At 32.8% G+C, this 26,204-nt stretch overlaps 1 protein-coding gene across 2 annotated transcripts; it reads right to left on the minus strand.

Annotated features, from left to right (window-relative positions):
• Positions 1-1,220: 1,220 nt before the first annotated feature.
• LOC108319827 (very-long-chain (3R)-3-hydroxyacyl-CoA dehydratase PASTICCINO 2A) lies at positions 1,221-5,543 on the minus strand. 2 transcript variants are annotated; one of them, XM_017551114.2, is made up of 9 exons: positions 5,257-5,528; positions 5,036-5,147; positions 4,874-4,892; positions 4,456-4,544; positions 4,293-4,346; positions 2,185-2,255; positions 2,008-2,089; positions 1,550-1,646; positions 1,221-1,450 (listed from the first exon to the last, which is right to left on the minus strand). In XM_017551114.2, exons 1-9 carry the CDS (start codon positions 5,325-5,327, stop codon positions 1,380-1,382), a joined length of 666 nt encoding a protein of 221 aa, XP_017406603.1. In that variant the 5' UTR covers positions 5,328-5,528; the 3' UTR covers positions 1,221-1,379. The 2 variants fall into 2 exon arrangements, 1 of the variants encoding a protein (XP_017406603.1); XR_008245547.1 differs by lacking the exons at positions 1,221-1,450; positions 1,550-1,646 and adding an exon at positions 3,384-3,612 and having other exon boundaries at positions 2,023-2,089; positions 5,257-5,543.
• Positions 5,544-26,204: the final 20,661 nt, after the last annotated feature.

A 26,204-nucleotide genomic window follows, 5' to 3' on the forward strand; every position in this document is an offset into this window, starting at 1 on the left:
AAATTCATTTATAAGAAAATGTCAGGTTCAAGAGTCATGAGTTATAAGATATCTCCATTAGAACATGTTAATATAATATATGTGAAGTATAAGATCTAGGCGTTAAATAAAATTCTTGACTATAAAAATAAAATAAAACAAATACTTGGTAAATTTAAAAAAGTTAAAGTGTTATAACACCTTGTAAAAATTGGGAGAAATTAAAAAAAAAACGTCGCAGGGGTGGATGACGCTATATTCATAATGGGTGATCCATTTTAAATAAAATCTTACAAATAGATTCTTTAAGCATGTGTGTGTGTGTTATTAATTTTATTTTTAATACATTAACAAGAGATTAACATACAATAATTATCATGTTATTTGAATTTGATTTGGATCTATTTATTGCCTTAAATACCATACTAGATAATAACATGGGAGAAAAAATATGAGCAATTAATTAACTTTTTAAATTATTGTCAAACAATGGTAGTTAATCTTTTAGTCAGCCCTTTTGAATTATAAAAATAATCTTTAAAATCATTAATTAAAAAATACATTTCATGTGTATTATCACTTTTTTGTATTTTTGGTAGGATAATAAAATCTAAATTTTATAATATTATTGTAAATAATTTTTACTTATTTTATAAGTAGTTTTATAATAAAAAATGACTAAATTTAAAAAAAAATCACATAAAAATAATTAAATTTAAATAAAAAAATTTCTTAAAACATTAAACTGATAAAATAATTAATTTATTTAAAAAATAAATATACGAGTAAAACTCAAACAAAAACTATACTTATTATATTAAAACCATTAATCTTTTTACAATTATACTAAAAAAGACAATCAACAATATCATTATATAAAATGCATGTACTGATATTTCTCACGAACCATTATATATGTCAGCAATTACCTACACAATTAATGGATATAATCGAAATTCAATCGAAACTACAGCTATTATAAGAAAACTATATAAATTTTTATTATTTATATTAAAAACAAAAATTGACAATGCATATTAAATGAAAACTATATTTTATCCGAAAATATTTTTATTTTAATAATTTTGAATAAGAATTTCTCAATATAGACATTCCGTGGAAGGAGAGAAAGAGACTGTTTTGAAAACTTGCTTGTTTCCTAACGTTGAGTCATTTCTGATCCAAAGGTCATTTGAGCTATTGGTGAATATTTCGCGCATGGCCATTTCAGAAATTAGGAATTTAGCACAAAAGAATCAAATCATTTCATTTCCCTTCCTCCATTGTTTTGACTTTAAGATAAATAACCTACAATTTATGTGAACAGGAAGAAAGACATGTCCATATCCTTCCTATGTTTGGGAAAAAACAAACAAAATGAACACACTACAAATGCTACTCTACTCTTTCTTTGATTTTGATAGAGCTTTCTTCCTCTGTGCAAGCATGTAACTATACAGATGTATGCTACCTGCATAGAATTATGATGCCATGCAAAAGATTGTAAGGTTAACAAGAGGAACGTTAGTCAAAGCATAAATTAGTGGTGAGAAAGATGTTAAGCTCATGCCTGGAACATAGATTCCCAACACAACAATAGCAGCACAAAAGTAATCGAATGAGAAGTTCCATTTGTTAGGCATCCTTATGCAGTACTTAACTGATGCCTGAAAAATACTGAGCTCGTTAACTTGGGTAATGAAAAAACACCATATCAAATAGTCTCAGTCAATCTTATTCATGAGTGACAGACAGACTATCAAGTTTTTTCCCATTTCTCCATTATCATTTTGGGAATCCCAAAATATAGCAGGTGCTCAGGTTTCAAAAGATCAATAAACACGAAACTTGAGGTCAATGTAGATTTCAAAGGATAATGCTTTTTCCTTCTTGACTAAACCAAACTTCGTAAGTTCCTCTTGGTGAATATAAAGGCAAAAGAGAAAATATGCATTCCCGGTAAACAAACAGAGCCAGACCAATGGGATTCTAAAAGCATTGTGGGCATTTGCTGTTCTAAATTTTTACCTTGATGAATGGCAAGGCAATGTATATCAGACCAACTTCGCTGCTGATGCCTGTTGGATATAGCACTATAAAGGTGCTATACCTGCCAGAACAAAACATGCAGTCCATATAACAGGAAGTCAGGAATATGAGAATGATTACCATATTAAATGCAGAATTCCAGATTCAACTTCATACCTGAGCCACAAAAGCCATGAAGGGGAAGATCCAAATGCCTCTTTCAAGCAAAAGAAAGCATAGCGAATAATCTACAATTATTACAGCACAGCAAAAAGTATTATCAATATTGATTGTTGTTAATAGTTCTCTTCCCTTTTCAATAAATTATTTTTCCATGGATTACAAGAAGGTATGTTTACCATAAGCAAAAGAAGAATTGTAAGTGCAAGTCTAAAAGGCTTCTTTAGCAGTCACCCAAATTATGCCTTAAATTGCAGACTGAACTTACTGTTCAGAAGGGGCTTTGTGCGCAACTTATTTCAAAATATTGGGCCCCAATTATATAGTATAGGTTTCAGCTAGCCAGATATCACATGGCTATAATAAGGAGTTAGTCTGAACTTTGAAGTGAAATGATCTTAAAAGCCTAATAAATTACACTAATACTCCTAGAGTTTTGTTGAATTACCCCAAATGCTCCTCCTTTTTTCGTCACTGCACTAACCCCTTTAAGTGTTCAGAAAATATTACATTGACACCCCTTATATATTAAACCAACCTCCTAATTGTTTTAAAAATATTACAGCATATCATCCTATAAGGAAGGTTGTTGTAAGCATTAAAGAAACAGAGGGAAGGTGTGCAAAGTCAAAAAACCTAATGGGAAATTAGTGTAATTTACTCAAAGCCTAAGCATGTTATCATGTTGAGCACAAAACTTGCAGTTTCTTACTAATAGTAGGGGATTGGATACTGACAAAATAAATTAGAGAAATTTTGAGCCTGACCACATTCATTTTAGACCATTTTTTTCACTTTTTAACCTGTAACCAAGACTGATCCAAACTAAATATTGTGGGTTTGATTGGATCCTGTTTCCCTGATCAGCCGTAGTACCAAGGGGAGGAATTACAGCAAGTCATAAATTAGTGGGAGGAATTGAATGCAAAAACCAATTTCATAATAGCCAAACTAGATTGCCTTACGAATAAATGATTTCCCTTTGGCCAAAGGGGAAGCACGACAGAGTAACAGAGACAGTTTGAGGTGACTGCCACATTTGTTGAATCACGTGAGAAATACCCCATAGTGCATTTTTTTAATGGATTAAAGGCGTAGATACATTTAAAAATCGAGCACTTTTGCAACTGTGCTAACTCAGTTTATGCAGATCAAAAAGAAAACTGAAGATAGAAACTCAATTGAGAGAACTGTACCGATGGCATATGTCTGGTGAGTTATTCAGCCTCCCTCAGCATTGGCAAACATACCAAGCAGAGTTTGGATGAAACATGGTGACAGCAGTACCAAAAGGCATTCCCAAGGCCAAGACAGCTCCCATACAAAAGATGATGAACATTCGAGAAATTCAAGAAAGGAGTGTGAAAGGGCATAGCTTAAGTGTGACGCGAAGTTCTTCCATATGGGTATCACCGCAACGGTGTACTATAGTAAACGGATGAAGAGACCACAGCAATGATATCAGACAAAAAAATCATAGCTAGTGTGAGAACTAACAGAGAACATTGCAAAACACTATTTTAAATATGAAACATTGTAATTTTAGAAGGGTCCACTTGGGATTTGGTCCCCTCCTTTGAATCAGAACTGAAACACTATTTTCTCAATCACTTGTGCACACTCTGTTATGAAGTAGCTGCAGCTCTTCTCCATCCAATAAACACCTACCCTTCTCCAGCAACATTTCTGGTATTTCCCAACATTTTATTGACAACTGTGATAGTTTTGGCCATCCTCAGCCTCTGCTCTCCATTGATTCAAATAATCCGAGTCTCCGGCCATTTTCTGCCAAACCTGTCACTACTTCCAATCAACTGTGGCCTTTGCATCATGGCTTGGCTCTATATCTGCATTGTTCTATTTTAACTTAACTTTCTTGTGCTCACTTCTAAGTTTTTTCCCTTTGCATTATGACTACATCCTACACATTATACGTTTTCTTAAGAGCCAACTATCACAATGACATTTATCCCCAGAAAATCTGCAGGCTCATCTTTCACTACGATGGATGAATTTAAAATCCATAAACAGACTGATGGAAATGGAAACTGGCATGATCAAGTACAAACACAACAACATGATAAAAGCAACCATGAAAAACTTGCCTCGGTGATGGACCAGCTGATTAGTAGGGAGGTAACGAGCACATGAGTCCGAGTCTTCATTCACAGATATATGTAAATTTTCAATAAAAGAATATAGTTGAAAGTGGAATTGATTTATCAAAGGAAGCAAAATAAAAATAAAAAAGTTCAAGTTTGTCTTGACCTCGGGGAAACTCCATAAAATGCCCCAAGCCACGAACAACCTTGAACCTATCTGCGGCAAGGTTGCTGTTACTGGAGACCGCACGAGACCTTTGTCACGGGTAAACAAAAAAGGAGAATAAGTTCATAAACAAACAGATACTAACATTAATTGATTTATGAACAAAGTTCAAGTTCTTTCTACTATTGCCATCACTTTCTGTGACATATGAATGTTTTCTTCGCCAATGCACCAAATAGACTTTTTAGAATATTTTGCGGCGGAACTTTTTGGAAAATTAAAAATGGTGATACTCAATTGTCTCTTTGATTCGACAAATTCATAACAATGACATAAGGAAATTAATATAAACTTGGTCTATACTAAATTCCCATTTTCCCCAACCCTACGTAATTGCAATGAGCATAGGCTTACTCACCGACCAAACCATGAAGAATCTAGCAAGCCGCACCAAAAACCACATGAAAAAAAGGTGAAACTCAGGTTAATTCCCACAAGAAAACTTGAACATTTTCCAATCCAACAACAAAAGGGTGTCTCCAGAGTTAACAAAAATAACTTATTTTCTTAACTAAGATACCTCGAGAACAGCTGCAGTTTGGGAAAAAAGAAAAGGTTTTTCGGCAGCAATGTATAAGTTTTCATGGCCCGATTCCTTCAGCGTCTTCAGAACAGTAAACAGAACCAGAAACCTGTGCAGATCGACAAACTTGAGCAGTTACATGCAGAAACAATGAGGTTGACAGCGAAAAAAGAGAAATTTCTGGAATATGCTGGTTGAAATGAGAAATTGAGTAGTACCATCCACCGAAGAGGGTAAAATTGTAGGCGGTGAGGTAGACACGCCTGAGAAGGGAGAAGAAACCCGCCATAGATAGATATGAATGAGAAGAGTTTAAATCAGAAAATGGAAGAGATATGAATGAGTTGTTGCTTATTGTTACCGATTTGAAATGGCATTTTATGATGAAAGGAAGAAAGTGTTGGTAGAATGTCCACTTGGGTAGTTCAACTCCCCCAAGCTACTACTTCAAGTTTTTGCCTTGTAATATGTGGGGATGTGAATCAAGAGCTGCTCTTTCTAGATTAGCCACCTCAAAATGCGACTACTGAATCACACTTTTATTGAGGTCATTATTCTATTATAAATTTTAAAACGTGACTATGGGTAACATGCAACAAGAAATTTATACTCTTCCTTGATAGAAAAATAATATGATACCGATTTTTTAAAATAAAACAAAAACAAAAAAATTACCATATTTACATGTAGTTAATTATTTAAAAGGGTCTTAATAAAAGGGATTAAATTGAATAAAATTAAGACTTGATTAAAAAAACACTAGGACCACATTAAAAAAATTCAACGACAAAAAAATTGATTTAAGAATATGAATGAAAAATATTATAGTTTTTTATATTTCTTTTAATTCTCGTGTTGATTTTTATATCTTTATTTAAATTTTTGTTTTTAGAAAGTTATTAACTTTGATCCAATTTTTTTATTTTACACGTTTTTTTCTTTCAATTTTTATACTATATAATAAAATCTTAAATTAACATATTCATTTAAAATATTGCTAAGAAACTTTGTTATTCAAAGTGGTATTCTTCTTGATATCTCCCTTAGACAATAACACAATCCTTTGGATCAAAGAAGTTTTAAAACTTGCAATCTATATTCGCCAAGTATTAAATTTGTAACCCTCCTTAATTTTAACCATTTTCTTACTAATGTAAGATTTGATTCCAAATTTTCTGAGGTTAATGATTGTTCTTCTAGTGACCCTAGCGAGATGAGATTCAGGCGAATTAAACACAAGCTAAAATTACTTCGATTAAGAAATTAAAGAAGACCTTTAAGATTGAAAACATGTTTCTTCAAAGAAATATTTGGTCATTTTGTATCAATCTTTGCTTTGGATTTGATTTGAATTTTGCGTTTGGAAATTGGTTTTCCTTCATCTTAAGTTTCAAATGTGTCTATTCATGTGGTTTTAAGAAAACGTGTCTTTTTAAAAGCTTGCTTACCATTTGAGACAAATACTTGACAGGTATATGGTTTTATTGTTGTTCTGCTATGCAGTGACTCTGAGATTATAGTACTGTGAAAGTTTGTACCCTCCATTTACAATATCTGTCACACTTTTAAAACATTCATGCTAGAATCACAGTATCTTAATTAAGTTATGCCCAAAGATAACAATAAGCACCACTGCACACTCCATGAGTTATTTCGAATTAGTTGCAGCTGCAATTGTAGTGACTGCATATCCTTTTCAAAATACAAGCAAGTGCAAACTGAGTGAGATTGAATTAGACTTGTTTTTGTGAGGGTTGACTTAAATTTAAAGTCTACCTCTTAACAATATGTAAGTCTTATTGTAACGACAAAATAACCTAAAGAAACCATTTTGTTTTGTGAGCCGCATTGAGTACAATTATTAACGTTCAAAGATTTGAAAAACTTAAAAAAATTGAAAAATGAAATTTTTTTATTATAATTTATTTAAAATTTATTTTTTAAACTTTTTTAAAATTTATTTTTAAGTCTAAAATAATTAGTAAAAGAAAATAAATTTTTTGAGCCTTTTTAAATTGGATGTCCAAAGCAATTAATACAAACTTAACTTTTATTTTGCAACTTACACCTTATATAGAGGCAAGGAAAGTTGCATATAGGAATCTAGTGAGTAATTTGGCAAAGTAAAACATGGAGTGCATAAAGCAATGGTGATCCCCGTTAATACATTACCTAAAATCCAAAACCAAACTGTCGAAAGTGAACTTGAGTGTCTGGTCTTTTTCTAAGTAGATTGCAAAGAGGGCAACACAAACGATAGCAACCTTAATATGACGAGGTAATGTGTGTAATAGACAAATGCGCTTTGAACATATGTATGATCCATGATACAAAGTTGTTGCAAAAACTTTCATCACGTTGCTTTTTATGTCTCTCTGTCATGTATAGAGGAAAAACACTATATTAGGAAACTCTGTGTCAATCGTTCTTCACGAGAGTTGGTTCTGTATCACAAGTACAATTGAAATCACGGGTTAATACTATATATCTGTCAACAAAAATCAACTTGTTATACTAATTATGCATGCAAAGATATGTTAGTCAATGTGTGTGTGCCCGTGATTCATTTTAATCAGTTTATGTAACTTATACTTAATTGATTTAAGTTTGTCACATGAGAACAAGTTTTGCTTTAAACATATGCTAATTAACAGATTGGGTGTTAATGAAACATCTATTAATTTTCATATAAAATCATCTTAGTGTTAGAGTTTTAGTTCGGTTTTTGAGTCTGAGAAATGTTCATAGGAGAAGTATAATTACAGTAAATGAAAAGTTGTTCACGTTGGAATTAAACTATTTCAACTAAATTTCAAGAATAATGAAAACAAGATAATAAAAGGGGTGAAAAAAAATGAAAAAGAAAGGGAAAAGATAGATGAACTTCAAAGGAGTTATGTTATGAACACTAAAGAAAAAGATATCAACAATTTTAATATCTTAGGTGAGAAGGTAGAACTCATAAAAATATGCTTAAGATCAGTATTAAATTCTATGATTTAAAATGTTTCAAGAAATTAAAGTCGTAAGAACTGATTTTTTATTTTATTTTTATATTTTTTAGTAATAAAAATTAATTAATAATTGTTTTTGTTTTAATTTTCAAAATAAATTAAAGTAAGGTTTATATATTAATTTTTCGACTAGCTGAGCTATGGTTGGTCTACTTGTTAAGTGTTTTTATGGTTGTTGTGTGTAAGAATCGAGAATTTATAAAGAAAATTGGAGAAAGACAGGTGTATGTACTGGATTGGATCGTTCGGTTTTCAGAAGTGGTATATAAATAAAAGTTTCAAATTTGGTTCCATTCTCTGCATGCATCCTCTCTCTCCAAAATTTTGATCTTCTCTTTCTCCTCATTCTCTCTAAAAATCTCTCATCTTACTTCATCTACTTTCCAATCAGACCAAGCTTAGATAATCTTGAAGTCAAAAACATCTTTTTTCACCGATCAAAGTCTTGTTTAGAGCTGGTAAGTCTTGATTTCTTGAACTCTTGTGAGATTCCAAAACTTTTTGACACATGCAAGTCAAGTTTCTGGTTGCATGTGTTCATCAACTTCCTATTCCCATTTCTGATAATATATCTGGTCTTTTGGTGGGTCTATTATTATCAATCGGTGAATTTTAGGTTCCTAGGAATTTCTGGTGGTGAGCGAGTTCTGCAGTTGTTGAGCTTTCGGTTCAGTCAAAGAGGTAAGGGAAGCTAGTTAATTTAATTGTTTGGTTGATGATGTATGAAAAGGTTGTTGATGATTCTGCATGTGTGTGAAATTGAATGATTTGATGTTCGGTTATCCTTGTGTTGACTGTTATATGTTATGTTTATGAGGTTTGGGTTTCTGCAAAATTTTGGTTCAATGGCCGAGTGAATTGTGAGGAAGTATGATGGTGAATTTGGGGAAGTTGTGTTCGGTATTAGGTGGGTGGTCAGTTTCCTAGCCGTACTCAGTTTTGTATTAGCGTTCATTCTTAGTAGTGCTAAGTTTTGTATTGTGTTCTATCTTAACTGAGTTCTACTTCTGTGGGGCTTCAGTTGATGACCGATCGATCTTGTACTAGTATTCGATTGAATCTAGCGATCTGTCTTAGTGGGGTGTGTGGTCTCTCAGTAACGATCGGTCTTAGTGGGGTGTGTGGTCTCTTAGTAGCGACCTATCTTAGTGGGGTGTGTGGTCTCTCAGTAGCGATCGGTCTTAGTGGGGTGTGTGGTCTCTTAGTAGCGATCGGTCTTAGAGGGGTATGTGGCCTATTAGTAGCGCTCGGTCTTGTACTAAGTGCTCGATCTCATACTTGTATTCGGTCTTAAATGCGTTCGGCCTCTCATGGGCCTTACCTGTTAATGACCGTTCGGTGATATTTTAGAAATCGGTCTTCTATTAGTATTCAGTATCAACTCTAAGGGTTCAACCTAAGCTATAGGTGTTCGGCCTAAAAAATAAGCGTTTGGTCTAAACTTAGTACTTGGTCTGGTGGTAGTATTCGGTCATGTTGTGGTACTCGGAATCCTCTAGTTGTTGATCAGTAATAGTGCTCGGCCTTCTCTCCAGTTGTATCTATTATTGACTGTTCGGTCCTGTTCTTTAGGTAGTGATAGAACGATCGGTCTCCAACATTCACAAAGTGTTCGGTCTTGTTCATATGTGTTTGGTTATTTTTGTTCGGCTTATATTTATTCCAATGTGTTATGGTAATTAATTGTTCCAATTGCTTTGATGGCTGATGTATGCATTATCATAATGGTGTCAAATTGAAAGTATGGTATGATGTATCAACTGGTATGAAAGAGAATTCCAAGGAGGAATGTCTCAGTGATTGGTTATCAAGGTGGTGGTAAAGTATGAATATGGACAGCGAAATTCATGGCGTTCATCCTAACATTCTAATGATCACCAAGTCTCAAGTAGAGATGGGTAAGTCATGTCGTGAGAATAGCAAGAGGTCCTAGTATAAGGGGGGACACCTTAGATGAGGGATAACGGGCTAACCTCGTGCGACAGCTGATAGGTTTCCAGTTACTACACCCACGAGTGCACAAACGACCAAAGCTACATATTCATACAGTCTGGATGGCCAAGTCAAGTAGTCGATCTTTGCCTGAACTAATGTGTTCGGTTCTTGCCTGCTTGAGTAGTCGGTCATTGCATGATTTAAATGTTTGGCTATTATATACTTATGTAATTGTTTTATTTGTAGGATTAATATGATTAATTAAATTACACTAGCTTACCCTTCTTTTTTGTCTTGTTATGTTTGTCCGATCGGTACTCTTTATTTGCAATCATCACCTTGTGGGTGTGAGTAGAGGGAGACAAGTGTTCGTTGGAGGAAGCGCTGGACGGTGAGGACCCAGTGGTGTAGTCTATGACCGTTCGGTCATATAGATATAGTATGTATAGATCGTTCGGTCATGTATATAGTTTTGCAGCTAGGGTAGACTCTTGTAAAGTTTAAATTTATAGTTATTTTGTTGATAACTGTAAGTTAACTTTATTTCTAGAAACTGTTCTACAATATTATGATGCGATGATTCTTAGACATATAGATTTGACTATATTTTTGGGATGTTACACTGTGTGCCTTGGGATCCTGTGTCTGAACCCCTATTAGACCTTGATTTTCCCTTCTGCTTGGGATTTTTTGAATGGAAAATGTCTTTTTAAAAAAAATTGATAATTTTTTTACAACAACCTAGTAGTTTATGATTGGTCTGTTTTAAATATACGGACTAATAAAATAATGACACATAATTTATTATAAAAAAATTATTAAAAAAAGTTGTTATTCTTTATATTTCTTTTTTTTTGGCTAAAAGAGAGAGAAAGTTGTTGTGAAGGTTGCAATATTATTTGGAAAATATTTTTTTAATAATTTTTTTACAGTAATTTATTTGATAATTTGTGATTAATTCGTTTTAAATATATGGAACAATAATATAGTAATAAATAGTATAGAAAAATGTTAAAACTTTTTTTTGTTGGTTTCTCATTAGTTTTAGGAGAGTGCGCGATTGAAGTTGATTGGAGAGAGGAAGGCGTTTTATCTTTTTATTTCTCGTAAAAAATGACTTTTGGGAGAGAGAAAATAAAACTTTATTGATCTCTTCTTCTAGGAGACAGCGAGCATTGTAAAGGGTTGTTATTTTTTTTCTCTTCATGGCCATGCACACTAGAGGTAAGGGATAGAATTACAACAGAATATTTGAAGAATAAGGAGAAAGATTTTCGGGTTGTTTGAGAATTTAGGGTTAGTGGGCTTTAGGAGATACTAGGGTTAGAAGAGAGGGTTATAAAATCTATTTCTTTTTTTGGGGAAAGAGTTACACCCACCAGCCGTAAGAAAGAACGAAAAAAAACCCTAGCTTCTCACTTGTTCTCTACTAAGTCGAGAGAGAGTGAGAAAGGAGAAAACCTTGCTTCCTAGCTTGAGCATAGTGAGTGGAAAGGAGGCAAAACCGTGAAAAGCCAATACGTTGAGGGAGAGACCGTGCTGCTAGCAACTCTACGAACCCTAGTACGCGTAGTGAACTTCTGGAATCCAGGTAAGGGGTGTGGCTAGAACTATATCATGTGTATAGGGTTTGGGTAGTGTTCCGTTCCAAGGGATTTCGTTTGTGGTTTATTCCTTGTTATTTTCGTTTGATCTTGAGTAGTGTAGGAACTCTGTGGTGTCTTTGAAAGGACGAGTGAGGTGCGGATAGGGCTGCAAAGCCCTTTGTTCCTTGTTACGATAGGTTGGTATCACGGTGCTACCCTGGGTAGACCGAAAACCTTTGGGGGTGAAGGTTCTAACTTTCTCTGGGCATAGTGTGAGTGGTAGGTGGGACTGGCTCAGGGTTAGCAAGAAAGTAGAAGTTGAGAGGTTGGTTGGGAGGGTGTTAGTGTGTGGAGGATTGTGTGTGGTTAGTGAAATAGAAAGATAAAAGGAGAGAGTGGTGGTGAGCAAGGGGCGTGAGTGAGAAAAGAAGGAGAGATAGGGAGAAAGGAGTACTGGGCATGGATTTAGAATGTAGTAAAAAGAAAGAAAAGAGTGAAAGGTAGGATAGAAAGTGTGATTTTCACCCTTACGGGTTGTAGAATTAGGGAAAATGAAGAAAAAATGAGTGTGGGAGTGTTAACGCGAAAGCAAGAAATGGGTACTATGATTGAAGGGATTTGATGCTTGTGGGTGTAGGCTGTGATTATATGGAGAAAAGGAGAGTGAAGTTATGCATGATTGCTTTCTTTTTCCGCCTTCAGAAGGGCTACAAGGAGTAGGACAAGATGAATGTGTAGTTTTAGTGAAGGAAGTACGAGAAGTGATGTGTATGTGAATTTAAGTGTGTGGGAGGGAGAATGGTGAGTGTTGCAGGTTGTGGTGAGACTTTGGAGAAATGTGGGTTGAATCTCGAGTTGAAGTTTTGCGTTCCTCACCTTGAATGGTAGGAATGGTTGGCCTGGGTGTTTCCAGCGAGTGAGAAGTGAGCAAGAATGATATGCATGGGAGTCTCGGATTTAATAATGAAAGAGGAAGATAATTTGAGGATTGATTGTTTTAGGATAATGTTTAATTGAATTAAATGATTATTAAGGTGCACTATAACCTTGTGTTGATGAGTTAATGTCTCACTACAAGAATGATTGAAATTACCGACGGTCATAATTCGTCGATAATGTATAAAATCCGTCGGTAATTAGCATTTATCGACGGCTTACCGACGGCCAAAATACCGTCGGTAAAAACGTTGTCGGTAAACTTTATCGACGGATTTTTTGGCCGTCGGTAATTCACATAAAAATACCGTCGGTAATTCCGTCGGAAATTAAGATATATCGACGGATATTGATCCGTCGGTAAAAATCCGTCGGTAATATTAATATTTTTTGTAGTGTCTATCATGGAGATTAAGTATGAAATGTATTGATATTGTGTTATAAGTCTTATGATTGGTAAGCAATGCATGTTATTGAAAATATGTATGGAATTGTGTTCCGAAGATGAAACTATGTTGTAATGTGGTCGGTCATGTGTAAGCTTTTTGTACTGCGCTACGTTAAAGATGTATGGTCTCAAGTAGAGATAGAGATTCGAGCGTCACGCTTTCTCCTGCGCGAGGACTTGAGAGGGTTGGATGTCTCGTCCAATGACTTCGGCTCGTGCTGAGTATAGTGCATCGATATGTGTAGTAATAGTGTTTTTACTCGTTAGTCCTTGAGAAGTTGGAGATATAGGTCTGAAGTTGTGATGGAAGACGACTTGAATCAACCTGTTAGTGAGAACGGGTTATGACGACCATGTTAGTGAGAACGGGTTATGACGACCATGTTAGTGAAAACGTGTTATGACGACCCTGGTAGTGAGAACGAGTTATGACGACCCTGTTAGTGAGAACGGGGTTATGACGACCCTGTTAGTGAGAACGAGGTTATGACGATCCTGTTAGTGAGAACGGGTTATGACGCTGTTAGTGAGAACGAGTTATGACGACACTATTAGTGAGAATATATTATGACAACACAATAGGAAGAAACAACATTAGTTTATGAATGGTTTGAGTGTGATGTTAATGTTGTGATGAAATATGATTATATTATTATGTATTTAAAATGATTATTGTATATTGTGTATTATGATATTTCTGGTTGCTCACTCTTGCATGTTGTGGTTGTGGTTTTCACCTACGATTATTGTACTTGTACGGGTGTAGATGGTGTTGCAGATAAGACAAGATTTGAGTAGTTAACCATAGGTGGGACATTAAGTTCGTGGATTTTTATTTATTTTCTATTATTTAAAAGTTTTCAGACTTGAAATTTTTATGTAAAAGTGATATTATGAGATTTTTCGACAACATTTATAGTTATGTTTTGCTTTCGCATTTTTAATCGAATAAAGTTTGATTATCCTAAATGAATGTTTTATTTTTATTTTCAAAACATTTCCATAAAACATTCATTTAGGATAATCAAACTTTATTCGATTAAAAATGTGGAAGCAAAACATAACTATAAACGTCGTCTGAAAATCTCAGAATATCACTCTTACATAAAAATACTAAGTCTGAAAGCTTTTAAATAATAGAAAATAAATAAAAATCCACGAACTTAACGTCCCAACTATTGTCAGTTACTCAGATCCGGTCTGATCTGCAACACCATCTACACCCGTACAAGTACGATTGGAAACCACAACCACAATATGCAAGGGTGAGCAACTAGAAATATCATAACACACAATATACAATAATCATTTTAAATACATAATAATATAATCATATTTTATCACAACAGTAACATCACAGTCAAACCATTCATAAATCAATGTCGTTTTCTTTTAATGTGTCGTCATAACTTACTCTCACTAATAGTGTCGTCATAACTTGCTCTCACTAATAGGGTCGTCATAACCTGTTCTCACTAACAGGGCGATTCAAGTTGTCTTTCATCGCAATTTTAGACCTATCTCGCGAACTTCTCAAGGATTAACGAGTAAAAACACCAATACTACGCGCACCAGTACACTATACTTAGCACGAGCCGAAGTCATTGGACGAGACATCCAACCTTCTCGAGTCCTCGCACAGGAGGAATGATGACACTCAAATCTTTGTCTCTACTCGAGACCCAACATCATTAATGTAGCATAGTACGAAAAACTCACACATAACCAACCATAGTACAAGAAAATAACATAGTTTCATGTTCACATCACAATTCCATACATATTCTCAATAACATGCATTGCTTACGAATCACAAAGCTTATAACACAATCTCAATATATTTTATACTTAATTTCAAAAATCTAGGTGTTACATATATCATGTTATAACTGTAGTTTCTACCAACTTTTTAATTAATTTATTTGTATATGTATCTTGGTATTTATATGTTATATGGTCAATTTTAAGCTAAATTATAATTTTAGTAACTCTTAATTCCTGAATATGGTTTTTGTCTTTTTTTTTTCATTTTAGAAATTGTGTAACTTTAGTTCTACCATGAACTTTGTATACATTTATTTCTTCTTATTTTTATATTTTAATTGATTAAATGATTTTTTTTCTAGTATTGTAAATGATTACGTTAGACTCAAGATTCAATTAGGCCCAAATATATATAAAAACAAAGATTATACCAAATTTGTAAACTTTAAAAATTTGAAAGCAAAAATCGCAAAAAAAAAAATCATACGTTATTTCCTTTTCTGAGTAGATTATATGATCTTTTGTCTCCCCTAGTTTTGTGATGGAATGAACATATGGGATACATTATTTAGGGGAAAAGAAAACGACAAGGAAGAGTTATTGATATTAAGGGGAAAGCTTAACTGATTAGTCCTAACACTTGATTCACTCTTGGTTTAGCAACAAATCCATTATATTTTTGGAAAGTCCTACAATTATACTTCATTTTGAACTTGATTAATAACTAAACATAAATAGTTGGACGAACTGTGATGTTGCTATTTCATGGTCTTTCTTCTTCAGTGGTTAATTTGGTGATAACGATTACAATGACAACCTATGTCTGCTACAATAACATATTCCAATGAAGTTTACACAAAATTAGGAAAAAGGAATATTTGAGCTGTTCTTTTCTTCTGATGTAATTGAGGTGAGAGAATTTTATTCCAACCCCAAATCATACGACACAAAATAGATATTCTAACGATATATATATACACACATATATATGTATGTATAATTTTGGTTCGTTGCATGTTCGAGTTAGTTTTTTTGTTATGTGAATTTCTTTGTAACAGAACTAACAATCAATTGTTTTTTAAATCTAAATTAGAATGTTTTAATTTAGGATTCTACAACTAACACAAATTTAATATGTGAACTGTTTATATTGTGAACCAATTGATCATAAAGATGTTTAATTTCTTTAATTATCTCTTTATCTTAATATCGATTAGAATTCATCCATTTCTTTTTAATAATTGTATTTTTGTATTTTTTAGATAGAAATAAAATGGTATAAATAGAGATGGAATGTAGTGAAGAGAAATGGAGAACACAAGATGGACTAAAGTTAAAGTGTTTAAGAAACTGGAATTGTAAAATGCAAGAAAATAAATTACTAAGAATATAATAGAAACTGATAAAAGAAAAATATGAGAATGGTAACCCAACTTTTGCAACAAGCATGATCACTTATCATTATCCTCGTCAGGACATTCTTAAAGTGTTTGAGTTATAAATACAATTTGTCACCCTTTTTTTAACACAACAACCTATTTATATTTTCTCATCCTTTTTTAGTAGTTAATCCAAAATAAAATAAAACTACATAATTTATATAATTGTGCCACTTTTATAGTTTTTGTATTCAGGAGAGGTGTGTGGTTTATTCAACAATGACACTAAGTCTTTTGATCGTGTACGCAAAGGTTCATATATCAAACGCATAGATTCTGGACACAAATAAGTCATGAATCAACTCATATAAAAAATTATGAGAGAGCTTTCAATCCAAACTTTAACTAAGATATCACTATTTAGATCTTTTTGAAGAAATATGTCATTTAATCCAAAATTTTAAGATAAAGAATCATGAGTTTAATTCATATAAAATATATAAAAAAGGATATACTAGCTAGTGAGTCATAAAAAATCCATATAAAATATTACAATAAAAATATATATATCAAGAAAAAATTAATATTATTGAATCAAGAGTTAACACATAAATTATTAATATAAAACATTTAATAAAATATATAATTATCTAAAAAGTAAAGGTGTGTATCTATCAAATATATAATTATATTTAGTATATTCTGAAAAAAGATATTTTATGAATTTCTAATTTGAATTGGATGAATTAGAGCATTAATTAAGAATTGTATGTAGGTGATAGCTGAGCACAGTAACAGAAACGCGTTGTTGAATTGAAGATTAATGTGAATGTGATGTAAAAGATGGCGAAGGAAGGGACACCAGCTTGCAACAAATTGACCGATCAACCTCCGTTCTTCAATCACTGCACAATCTGATGACGATCACTGATAATCATGTTCGCTGCCTTTACAATGAGGACCCATTAAGCTTGTAATTTTGTGGACATCTCATCAAACACCTTTCACAAACAAAAAGAAAGCACACAACATTCCATTTCTTATGTATATTTTATCACCCATCCGTACCACACCATACTTCAACTAGGATAATCCTACTCCCTCTCTCCACCAATCAAATTCAAACTCACTCCAATCATCTTCTCTATTTCACTCACTTTTTTGAATTCAAAATAACCAATATCAATCACAAAATTATAAATTAAACCTTCAAATACAAATTTCTAATGGTTCTCATTCAAAGTTTAGGTGTTTATCTTCTTATTTGGTTATGTATTAAACAATTCTTAAGTTTGTTGATGTTAAAGATAATGAAAACTTGACTTAATCATTTTTTATTCCTAAATTTTTTATTTTAATATAATAGGCTTATTCTTTTCAATACTTTTTTAAATTACTACATTAATTTATAATCAAATTTTCCAATTAAAGATTATAATGATAAGGTCATATAAAAGCTAAACTAAGTCTTCTTAATTATATCAACAAATAATATTAAGAACTTAAAACTATCTTATCAAATAATCAATCCGGTGCTTCAAATTATGATAATACACAGTTTCCTATCCTTGAGTCAAATAAGGTAAAAAAAGCTTAACACTAAAAGTAGTATCTAGAAAATTTACCAAAATTTAACAAAATGTATCATTTCATAAGAGAAACTCTCTTAAGGATTATATCCTTTTAAGTGTCTTTTTGTGAATGACAAATTATGTTGGACACAAATTAGTGGTTATTCCTTCACATTTTGTTGTTAATTTTTATAAGGCTAAGATTACTAACGAGGATCCCAAGTTATAGGTTATAGTCAAAAGTTATAGGTCGAAACAATAATCTTAAATTTTTTTGAGAAAAATAACCCTATTATATATTAAAACTGAAAATTTAGAAGTGAAATGTGATTAAGTTGGTTTTCTATAATTCTCCATATTTAAAAATCGCACAATAGTCTAATATTAAACAAGGGGTCTCTAGCAATGATATCGAAAACTTGTTAATTTTTTTACAAATGTATCAAATCGTGCAAGTAATAATCAGTAAGATGAGATATCGTTTTCTAAGAGCCTCGTGTTATACCAAATAATTGTGCAGTTAATAACTAATCTAGACTAAAGAATAATTCTATAATTTGAGATTATGTGCAAGAAAGTAAATTGATGCATAAATGATAAAGATAAACTTTGAAAGTTAAAGACAAGGATAGAAATGATATAGATTGGTACTATTGAGATTAGATTTCACCGACTTCACTCTCATGCGTATAAAAACTCACATCCTCTTCATTAATATAATAATGTTAACCCATAAGTCTACTGAAACCATAATCCCTTAGTAGAATGAGTCTAGGTTTTCTTATTAAAAGTCAATCTCATTAACTCCTAATAAACAAATCCGCTTTATGAACTAGGGTTTAACACAACTAATAGATCAAACATCATTTCTAAATACAAGGTTCGCTAGGTATCTTGTTCAAGGTCTAGACTTTAAAAGATATTTTTCAATACCTAATAAATCAAGCATCAAGCCATGCAGTCCAAATTAAAGCAAACATTAAGTAAAAAAACAAGAATACTAGCATTTAATGGAAGAAACATAAATATATATATATATATATATATATATATATGAGGTTTGCTAACTTATGTATGCTCTTTTTTCAGTTAGTACATTTTAGCCAAGTGTATCAAGTTTTAAAGGACAAAAAAATCCTCATTCATAAAAAAAATACATAGTTTAAACACAGAGGTATTTTAATAATTTTTATTTTTAATTTAAAATGAAAAATAAAATAAAAAATCAGAAACACTCGGCAAAAAGAACTTAAAAGGACTTACAAAATACAAGAGAGTTTAGTAGTTACATCTATCCCCAACAAAATGAGTTTAACTCTCCAGTATCACAGAGAGCCCAAGCTTACGAAATGGAAACAAAAGAAGATAGAGATACAAAAAGGAAGAAAAGATTGCTCCGACAAGCCCTAGCATACCTCTAAGCGTGTTTTCGTGTCTCAAACCACGAAAGATGGTTTTCCTTCAAGCAATAAAAAAGAAATAGAAAAAATTGTCACATCAGCATAAGTATCGCCTGACCCATGACCTCCACCATTGGATGACCAAAATAAACTAGGCTTTTCTGTAAAGATGACGTTTAATGCAGTTGAAGTGTCGCCCATTGTAGCCTATGTAATAGGGAGTGACACTCGGTGCCCTGTATGACTGCCCGGTGCTAGCAAGCCCTATAACTAATTTGGCTTTCTGACTTGATGACGCTCAACACAGATAGTGGCTCCCAGCGTAACTTCTCTTTTGAGATTTCACATTCTTCTTGCTTCTCAAGGATGCAGGTATGTTTTGGCTGATAACAAAGTTTCCTGTTACAAAACTTGACACAAAAAATGGGGATTAGTAGTATAATTAAAATGTAATTATTTACAAAAATAAGGAAAAATTGAAGATTAACAAGTTAAAGAAAAGAGTTAATTTTGTTAATAAAATATAACTATGATAATGGTAAAAGTTAATATTATCAATATATATTGTTTTGGAAAATTATCTAGTATTCAAGTTTTTGTTTCATGCCAAAACCAATATTTTTTTTTTAAAAAAAACAACACAACATTTATGTATATTATGACATTAAAAAACATAATATTTTATATTTGTTATAATCATAATAGGAATAAATTTTGGTGTAAAAAAAGGGAAGATATATATAAGAATTTACGTTTATTCATTTGTGTCAAACATAAATTTACTTATGTTATATATGTATTAGACATTAATTTATGTCTATTATTTTAACATATGTAAATTTATGTCTTCTAAATCTATGACCAACTTTAATTAAAAATAAAAAATGTTTAATGTCTCAATAGGTCCCTATTTTCGTCCAGAATCTCAAATAAGATCCTTTCTTTTTTGGCATCTCAATTGGGTCCTTATTTTTGTAAAATTGAGTCAAATAGGGTCTTTCCGTCAAATTGATCAGACGATGTTAAGAATTGTGTGACCTGGCAGTGTTGTTTTAACACACGTGTCCTTAAAAACGTGGGTGAATTATATTATTTTAAATTTTGAATTAAAAAATTAAGTTAAAAGAGTGGAAATTCAAGTACAGAAAGGGCAAAGTTGGTAAAGTTGGAAATTCAATTACAGAAAGTCCCATACTCTCTGCAATTGCGATATGGAAATATGAAAATGAAATTGGGGAAATTTTGAGTTTTAGGGCTCATCACTCATCCATCATCCATGTGAAGCCCTTGTATAAAATATGCTTTCGAAACTAGGGTTTATCACTCGTCTTCTGTTCTCTGAGCACGCCAATCTGTTCCTCATATTCAACCCTTCGCATTGAGCCAATGGGAAAAGCCTTCAACGTGGGAGTCGTTCCGTTCAACTCTGTTCCTCTCAATGTTCCCTTTTCCCCCTTCTCCCGTTCTGACAAATTGGGCCGCATCGCCGACTGGACCCGCAATTTCAACAACCCGACCCGCTTCAAGAACCCCGCAGATTCCGTCTTCGACTTCACCAACGATGACTCCTTCCCGGCCTCCGCTGACGACGACGCCTCATTCCGCCTCGTCGATGGCAAACCTCCACCACGCCCCAAATTCGACTCTAAGTGGCGTTACCAGCAGCAGCGTCAGCTTCCGCAGCGCCGCGACGAGGCGTTTCCACCCCTGCTCATTCTACAGACTCCAATCTACTCCAGCAACCATAAGCATCTCTGTGTCAACTTCATCCCCAAATTTCACAGCCAAATGAAGAGGAGTATCCCGGTTTGGCACATCTCGCCGGTCTATCAAAGTGGAAATGGCATCAGCCTTTTCTTCCTCCGCAATTGAAACCGCTTTGGTGTGAATCGCAATTGTAGAGAGAATGGGGCTTTCTGTAATTGAATTTCCAACTTTGCCAACTTTGCCCTTTCTGTAATTGAATGTTCACTCTTTTAACTTTTTAATTTAAAATTTAAAATAATAGAATTCACCCACGTTTTTAATGACACGTGTATTAAAACAACACTGTCAGCATGTCAGGTCACACAATACTTAATGTCGTCTGATCAATTTGACGGAAAGACCCTAGTTGATTCAATTTTACAAAAATAAGGACCCAATTGAGACACCAAAAAAGAAAGGGTTCTATTTGAGATTCTGGACGAAAATAAAAACCTATTAAGACATTAAACCTATAAAAAATCAAAAACTCCAATACATAATTTTTTTTTATTAGTGATGGATATATCATGTCACTTAGTACTTCCTTATTAATATTTTATTAAAGTGAAATCTAGTTTAAGAACAAAAAGAAATCACTAATTAAAGGTGCTTTGATAATATTTTTGCTTAGTTTATAAAAATATTGTATAGAATTTTTAGAGAGTAGGAATGGAGGACCAAAATATAAAATATAAATAAAAATGAAAGAACGCAAGTAATGAAAGAAGAAGCATAAAATAAAAAACAATTATGATTGGGTTAAATAAGAAATATTAACAATAGATGATGCACTCATTTTTATTTTTTTACTTTGGTACTCAATCCAGAGAGTATTAGAAGAATTAAATTAGAGTTTATGTAAATTTATTAGAAAGAAAAGTTATAAAAAGTTAGAAATAACTTACCCTAAATCGTATAAGAATCATTGTAAAGAACTGAGATCTCTCCTAACAATTTTCCATGAAGATGTTAAAGCTATTAAAAAAAATGAATTTATTTAATTTTTATTACATAAAATATAATAGTCGAAACATGTGTCGGCATTTGAAGTGTGCTTATTTAATATTAAAAAAATGGAATTATGTCCCTTGCGTGGCTCGATTCCAAACGAATAAAAGTTTGACGAATAATTCGACATTTGCAATAATATGGGGATTGATTCTCATTCTCATGCATACACCACCTCCAATAAACCACAAAAAACTATATCTATAACTAACATTTCTTTATTAATCACATTACTTACCCATAACGATAAAAAAAAACACTGAAAGTAATTAAGACTAATACAACTAATTTCAACTTTTTCAAAACTAAAATTTTCGAACACTCGTATTTCTCAATTTTAATTTGTTAGTTCATTACAAATAAAACACTATCACCTCAAATTATATATTTTACATTTTACATTACAAACATTTTACGTTTTTATTTTTTCTATATTTTTCTTAAGAAAATAAAAAAAAATATTTTTTTATGATATTTTATCCTCGTATGTCAAATGTAAAAATGTGTTATATTATATGAAATTTCTTTTGTAAAAACATCACATATCTATAAACAAATGAAAAATAATACTTTTTGACACATATAAATTTGATATTCATTTGATAGTATTTTTTTTCTTAAAAAATGTAAAATTGCGTTTCATTATATCCTTACTCGAAATTAACATGAAAATAATGATTGAAAAAATGTGTTAATAATAGTTAATAAGAAAGATGGCGCATTGAGGTTTGTAAAAGGTGATGTGTGTGAATGCGATCTTAGCTGAGACGAAAGGTCAATAGCAATTCATTGCTGCAGTTTCTCCCTTCTTACTCCTCAGACAACTGTCAATGGTCACAGCAGAAATTAATTAGCTCAGTTTTTTTTTTATCATGCAAATTATTTAAAATATTATTTGTTCACATTTTTTTTATTAGATAATGTGGTGTAAGTGCATTTCTTTAGCCATAAATGTGCCAAAAGAAGTGTATAAAATTGATTAAGTTGACAATTGTGGACATGCCTATATTATTCAATAAACTTTCATTCTTGATGTAACGTGTACGTTCATTTTAAGTATGATATTACCAATCTATTATATTGTTCATGCACTGGGAAAGATCTTGACCTTGCTTTTTTTATTTTTCAACGCATACACTCAAACGAGTCAAGCAAGGAATCATATAAAACTAAAAAAATTGACAACATACTTTGTACTAAGTTTTGCTAATGCTTGTAATTGAAGTAGGACTTCAAATCTGGTCTTAAATAAAAGTTTAAAAAATTAATAATATAAACAAATTAATATAATTTTTATCTTTAAGATTTTTTATTCAACATAATTTAAGTTTCTTATATAAATTTAATTTCTATAAGAATTTCTTATTCATTCTAATTTAAAAATTAAAAAAATTACAAGTATAAATATCTATTATTTATTATATCTATTATAATATAATAATAGAAGTTATTAAAGAATTTATTTTATCATCCATTTTATTTTATTGACAAATATCATAAAAAATAATTTTTTTAGTCATTCAATATTTTCAATTTTTTATATTTATGTTTACTTTTGTAACATTCCAAAATATAATATTAAACTATATAATAGTCATCACATATTTAATAAAGCGAGAATAATTGATAAAGGTAAAAAAATAAATTTAACTACAATCATCTAATATTATAAATTAAAACTTTATTTATAAGATAACTAAACAAAACTATATATATAACAACTAACTTAAGAGTACTAACACTAGTACAATAAGGGCATATCGCCTCGGTCATTTTCACTTATAGACACCGGTTCTAGAACCGGTGTATATTCAAACGAGGTAAAAAGAATGGATTTTTTGACTCGATTCTGAACCGAATCAAAAGGTTTCAGATTCTGACTCGGTTCACAGACAACCGAGGCAATAAAGTTTTTTAATTTTTTTTATTCTCAACCGAGATCAGTGTTGTTACGTTTGTTTGTTCATTGTATGGTTAAACTTCTTCCTCTTTTCTCCTCTTTTCTGTAATTTTTTTCATCCATATCTTTGTTTGTTTGTTCTTTGTATGGTTAAACTTCTTCCTCTTTTCTCCTCTTTTCTGCAATTTTTTTCATCCATATCTTTGCACAAAATTATTTGACAATAAACTCAGATGTCTAAGAAGGAGAACAGGAAACAGAGAGAGCAGACGGGAGATCCAAACCAAAATCAGATATCCAAACCAAAAACAAAAAATCAGAGATCCATTATCCACTTGCAAAGAAACACAACCAAAAACCAAAAATCAAAAAGCAAAAAACGCAGTTCCGCCATTGCAGCCGCTGTGGCGGGCCCCAGCCGCACCGTCGCCGGCTCTCGCCGCACCGTCGCGAGCTCCCTCGCCATGCCGTCGAGATCTCTCTCGCCTAGCCGCGCCTTCGAGATCTCTCTCGCCTCGACGCGCCGTCGAGATCTCTCTCGCCTCGTCGCGCAGTCGGAGCTCTTGCCTCGCCGCACCGTCGCGAGCCATCTCGCTTGGCCGCACCGTCGCGAGATCTGTCCTCGTCGCACCGTCTCGTCTCGTCACCGTCACCGCCTCGTCTCGTCAGATCTCGTATCGTCTCGCCTCGCCGCACTGTCGCCGCACCGTCGCCGCACTGGAGAATGGGAGGGGTTGCAGAGGAGGGAGAGGAGGGAGGGGTTGCAGGAGAGGAGGGAGGGGATGAGGGAAAGTGAAACAGTGAAATGAAAAATGGTAAATGAAACATTAAGGGTCTCTGCCACACTGAAAACTGAAAAGGTGAAACACGTTACGCCTCGGTTCTTTTATTAACCGAGGCCGTAACTGGAACGCCTCGGTTCTTTTATTAACCGAGGCCGTAACTGGAAAACGTGCAGGTCCTTGTGCCTCGGTCCTACATCAACCGAAGCAGTATCAGATCTTTATGCCTCGGTCCTTCATTAACCGGTGTCGTAAATTTTTTATGCCTCGGTTGTTTGTATACCCGAAGCATATAACTTCATTTTAATTTCCAAACTGCCACCGCGTCTTTAATGCTTCGGTTTTTACAAAATCGGGGCATATATCACGAGTTAAAAATGGATTTTTTTACTAGTGTAAACATTTGCAACCCCTCCGTCCAAAGCTTGCTTCAAGAAAACCTCATCACTCTCTACTCACACCCACTGGATAATCATAGCCAAGAAAAGAAGTAAAGGAACATACAAACAAAATCACAAACAAAAGGGTAAGCTAGATATACAAGACAATTCATATATTACTTCAATAATTTAAACATTAAACATAAATCAAATATAGCAATCCAGTCATCCTAAACATGAGACTATCTAGATTCAATATGAATGTCGAATTATTGGTAGTTTGTGCACTTGTAGTAGTAATACAACTGGCTCAATCCAAGATATCATACAAGGTTAGTCCATTTCAATTGCCTATGGCCATGATCAAAGCCTATAGACAAGAACTTCCCACTACTCTCACCACATGACTCAATTTTTTCTACTTGAGAATTGATGACCGTTAGAGTGTTGAGATAAATCACTAGTTCAAAGCTCCACACATTCATACACAACACTTGACAACCATCAATAAGAAGTTTCTCCTTGGAACTCTTTTTCCACCACTTTCATTCATAATTATAACTTCATATAACATCACATACATCTACATGAAACCACTCAATATCCATCAAAATAAAAAACGATCCATCAAAAAGTACCAAAATAGCATAAAATAATATTTAACAAAACCCCCAGACTGGTGCTCAAGCGCTCAGAAACTTGTGCTCAACGCCCAAAAACAGTGAGATAACGCCCAAGTGCCAGAAGGCTAGCACTCAACATCCAATTCTAGAGAGTTAGCGCTCAGGCGCCATGACAGATACAAAAACACTTGAAATCTGACTTTGACTATTCTACATCCCACTTCTACTAATCCATAAGACTCTCTAGACATTGAGAAACCTCAAGAAACACCACTGTAACTCTAATTTGCTACTCCAAAACCAAAAACATATCTTTAAGCTACCCAAAACCAATTATACTACTTCTACTCAAATTCTTTGAAGGTCAGGGGTCTAAACATTAGACAAATATGTAAATTTACTGCTTAGATCATACAATACACATTATACGAGTATGTTCATACATTAATTATATGAGTATATAAAAAGCCATTACACATGTTTAACAATACACATTAAATAAGTCTGTCCATATACTGATTAAATGAGTATAGTAAAAAATATTAGATGAATCATTTCATACATTGATTAGATGAGTCTAAGAATACACATTAGATAAGTATTTCATGCAATAATCATACGAGTCTTGTAACACACACTAGATGAGATTGTCTATACACTTATTACATCAATCTAATCATATACATTAAACGAG

Source organism: Vigna angularis, chromosome 10 (genome assembly GCF_016808095.1).
Source record: "Vigna angularis cultivar LongXiaoDou No.4 chromosome 10, ASM1680809v1, whole genome shotgun sequence".
Classification (NCBI taxonomy): Eukaryota; Viridiplantae; Streptophyta; class Magnoliopsida; order Fabales; family Fabaceae; genus Vigna; species Vigna angularis.

Coding starts and splice junctions, on each gene's coding strand:
- LOC108319827 (XM_017551114.2), bottom strand. CDS start 5,327: ATGGCGGGTTTCTTCTCCCTTCTCAGGCGTGTCTACCTCACCGCCTAC. Junction 2,090..2,184: donor TCATGGCTTTTGTGGCTCAG/GTATGAAGTTGA, acceptor TTGTTCTGGCAG/GTATAGCACCTTTATAGTGC. Junction 1,451..1,549: donor GTTGGGAATCTATGTTCCAG/GCATGAGCTTAA, acceptor AATTCTATGCAG/GTAGCATACATCTGTATAGT.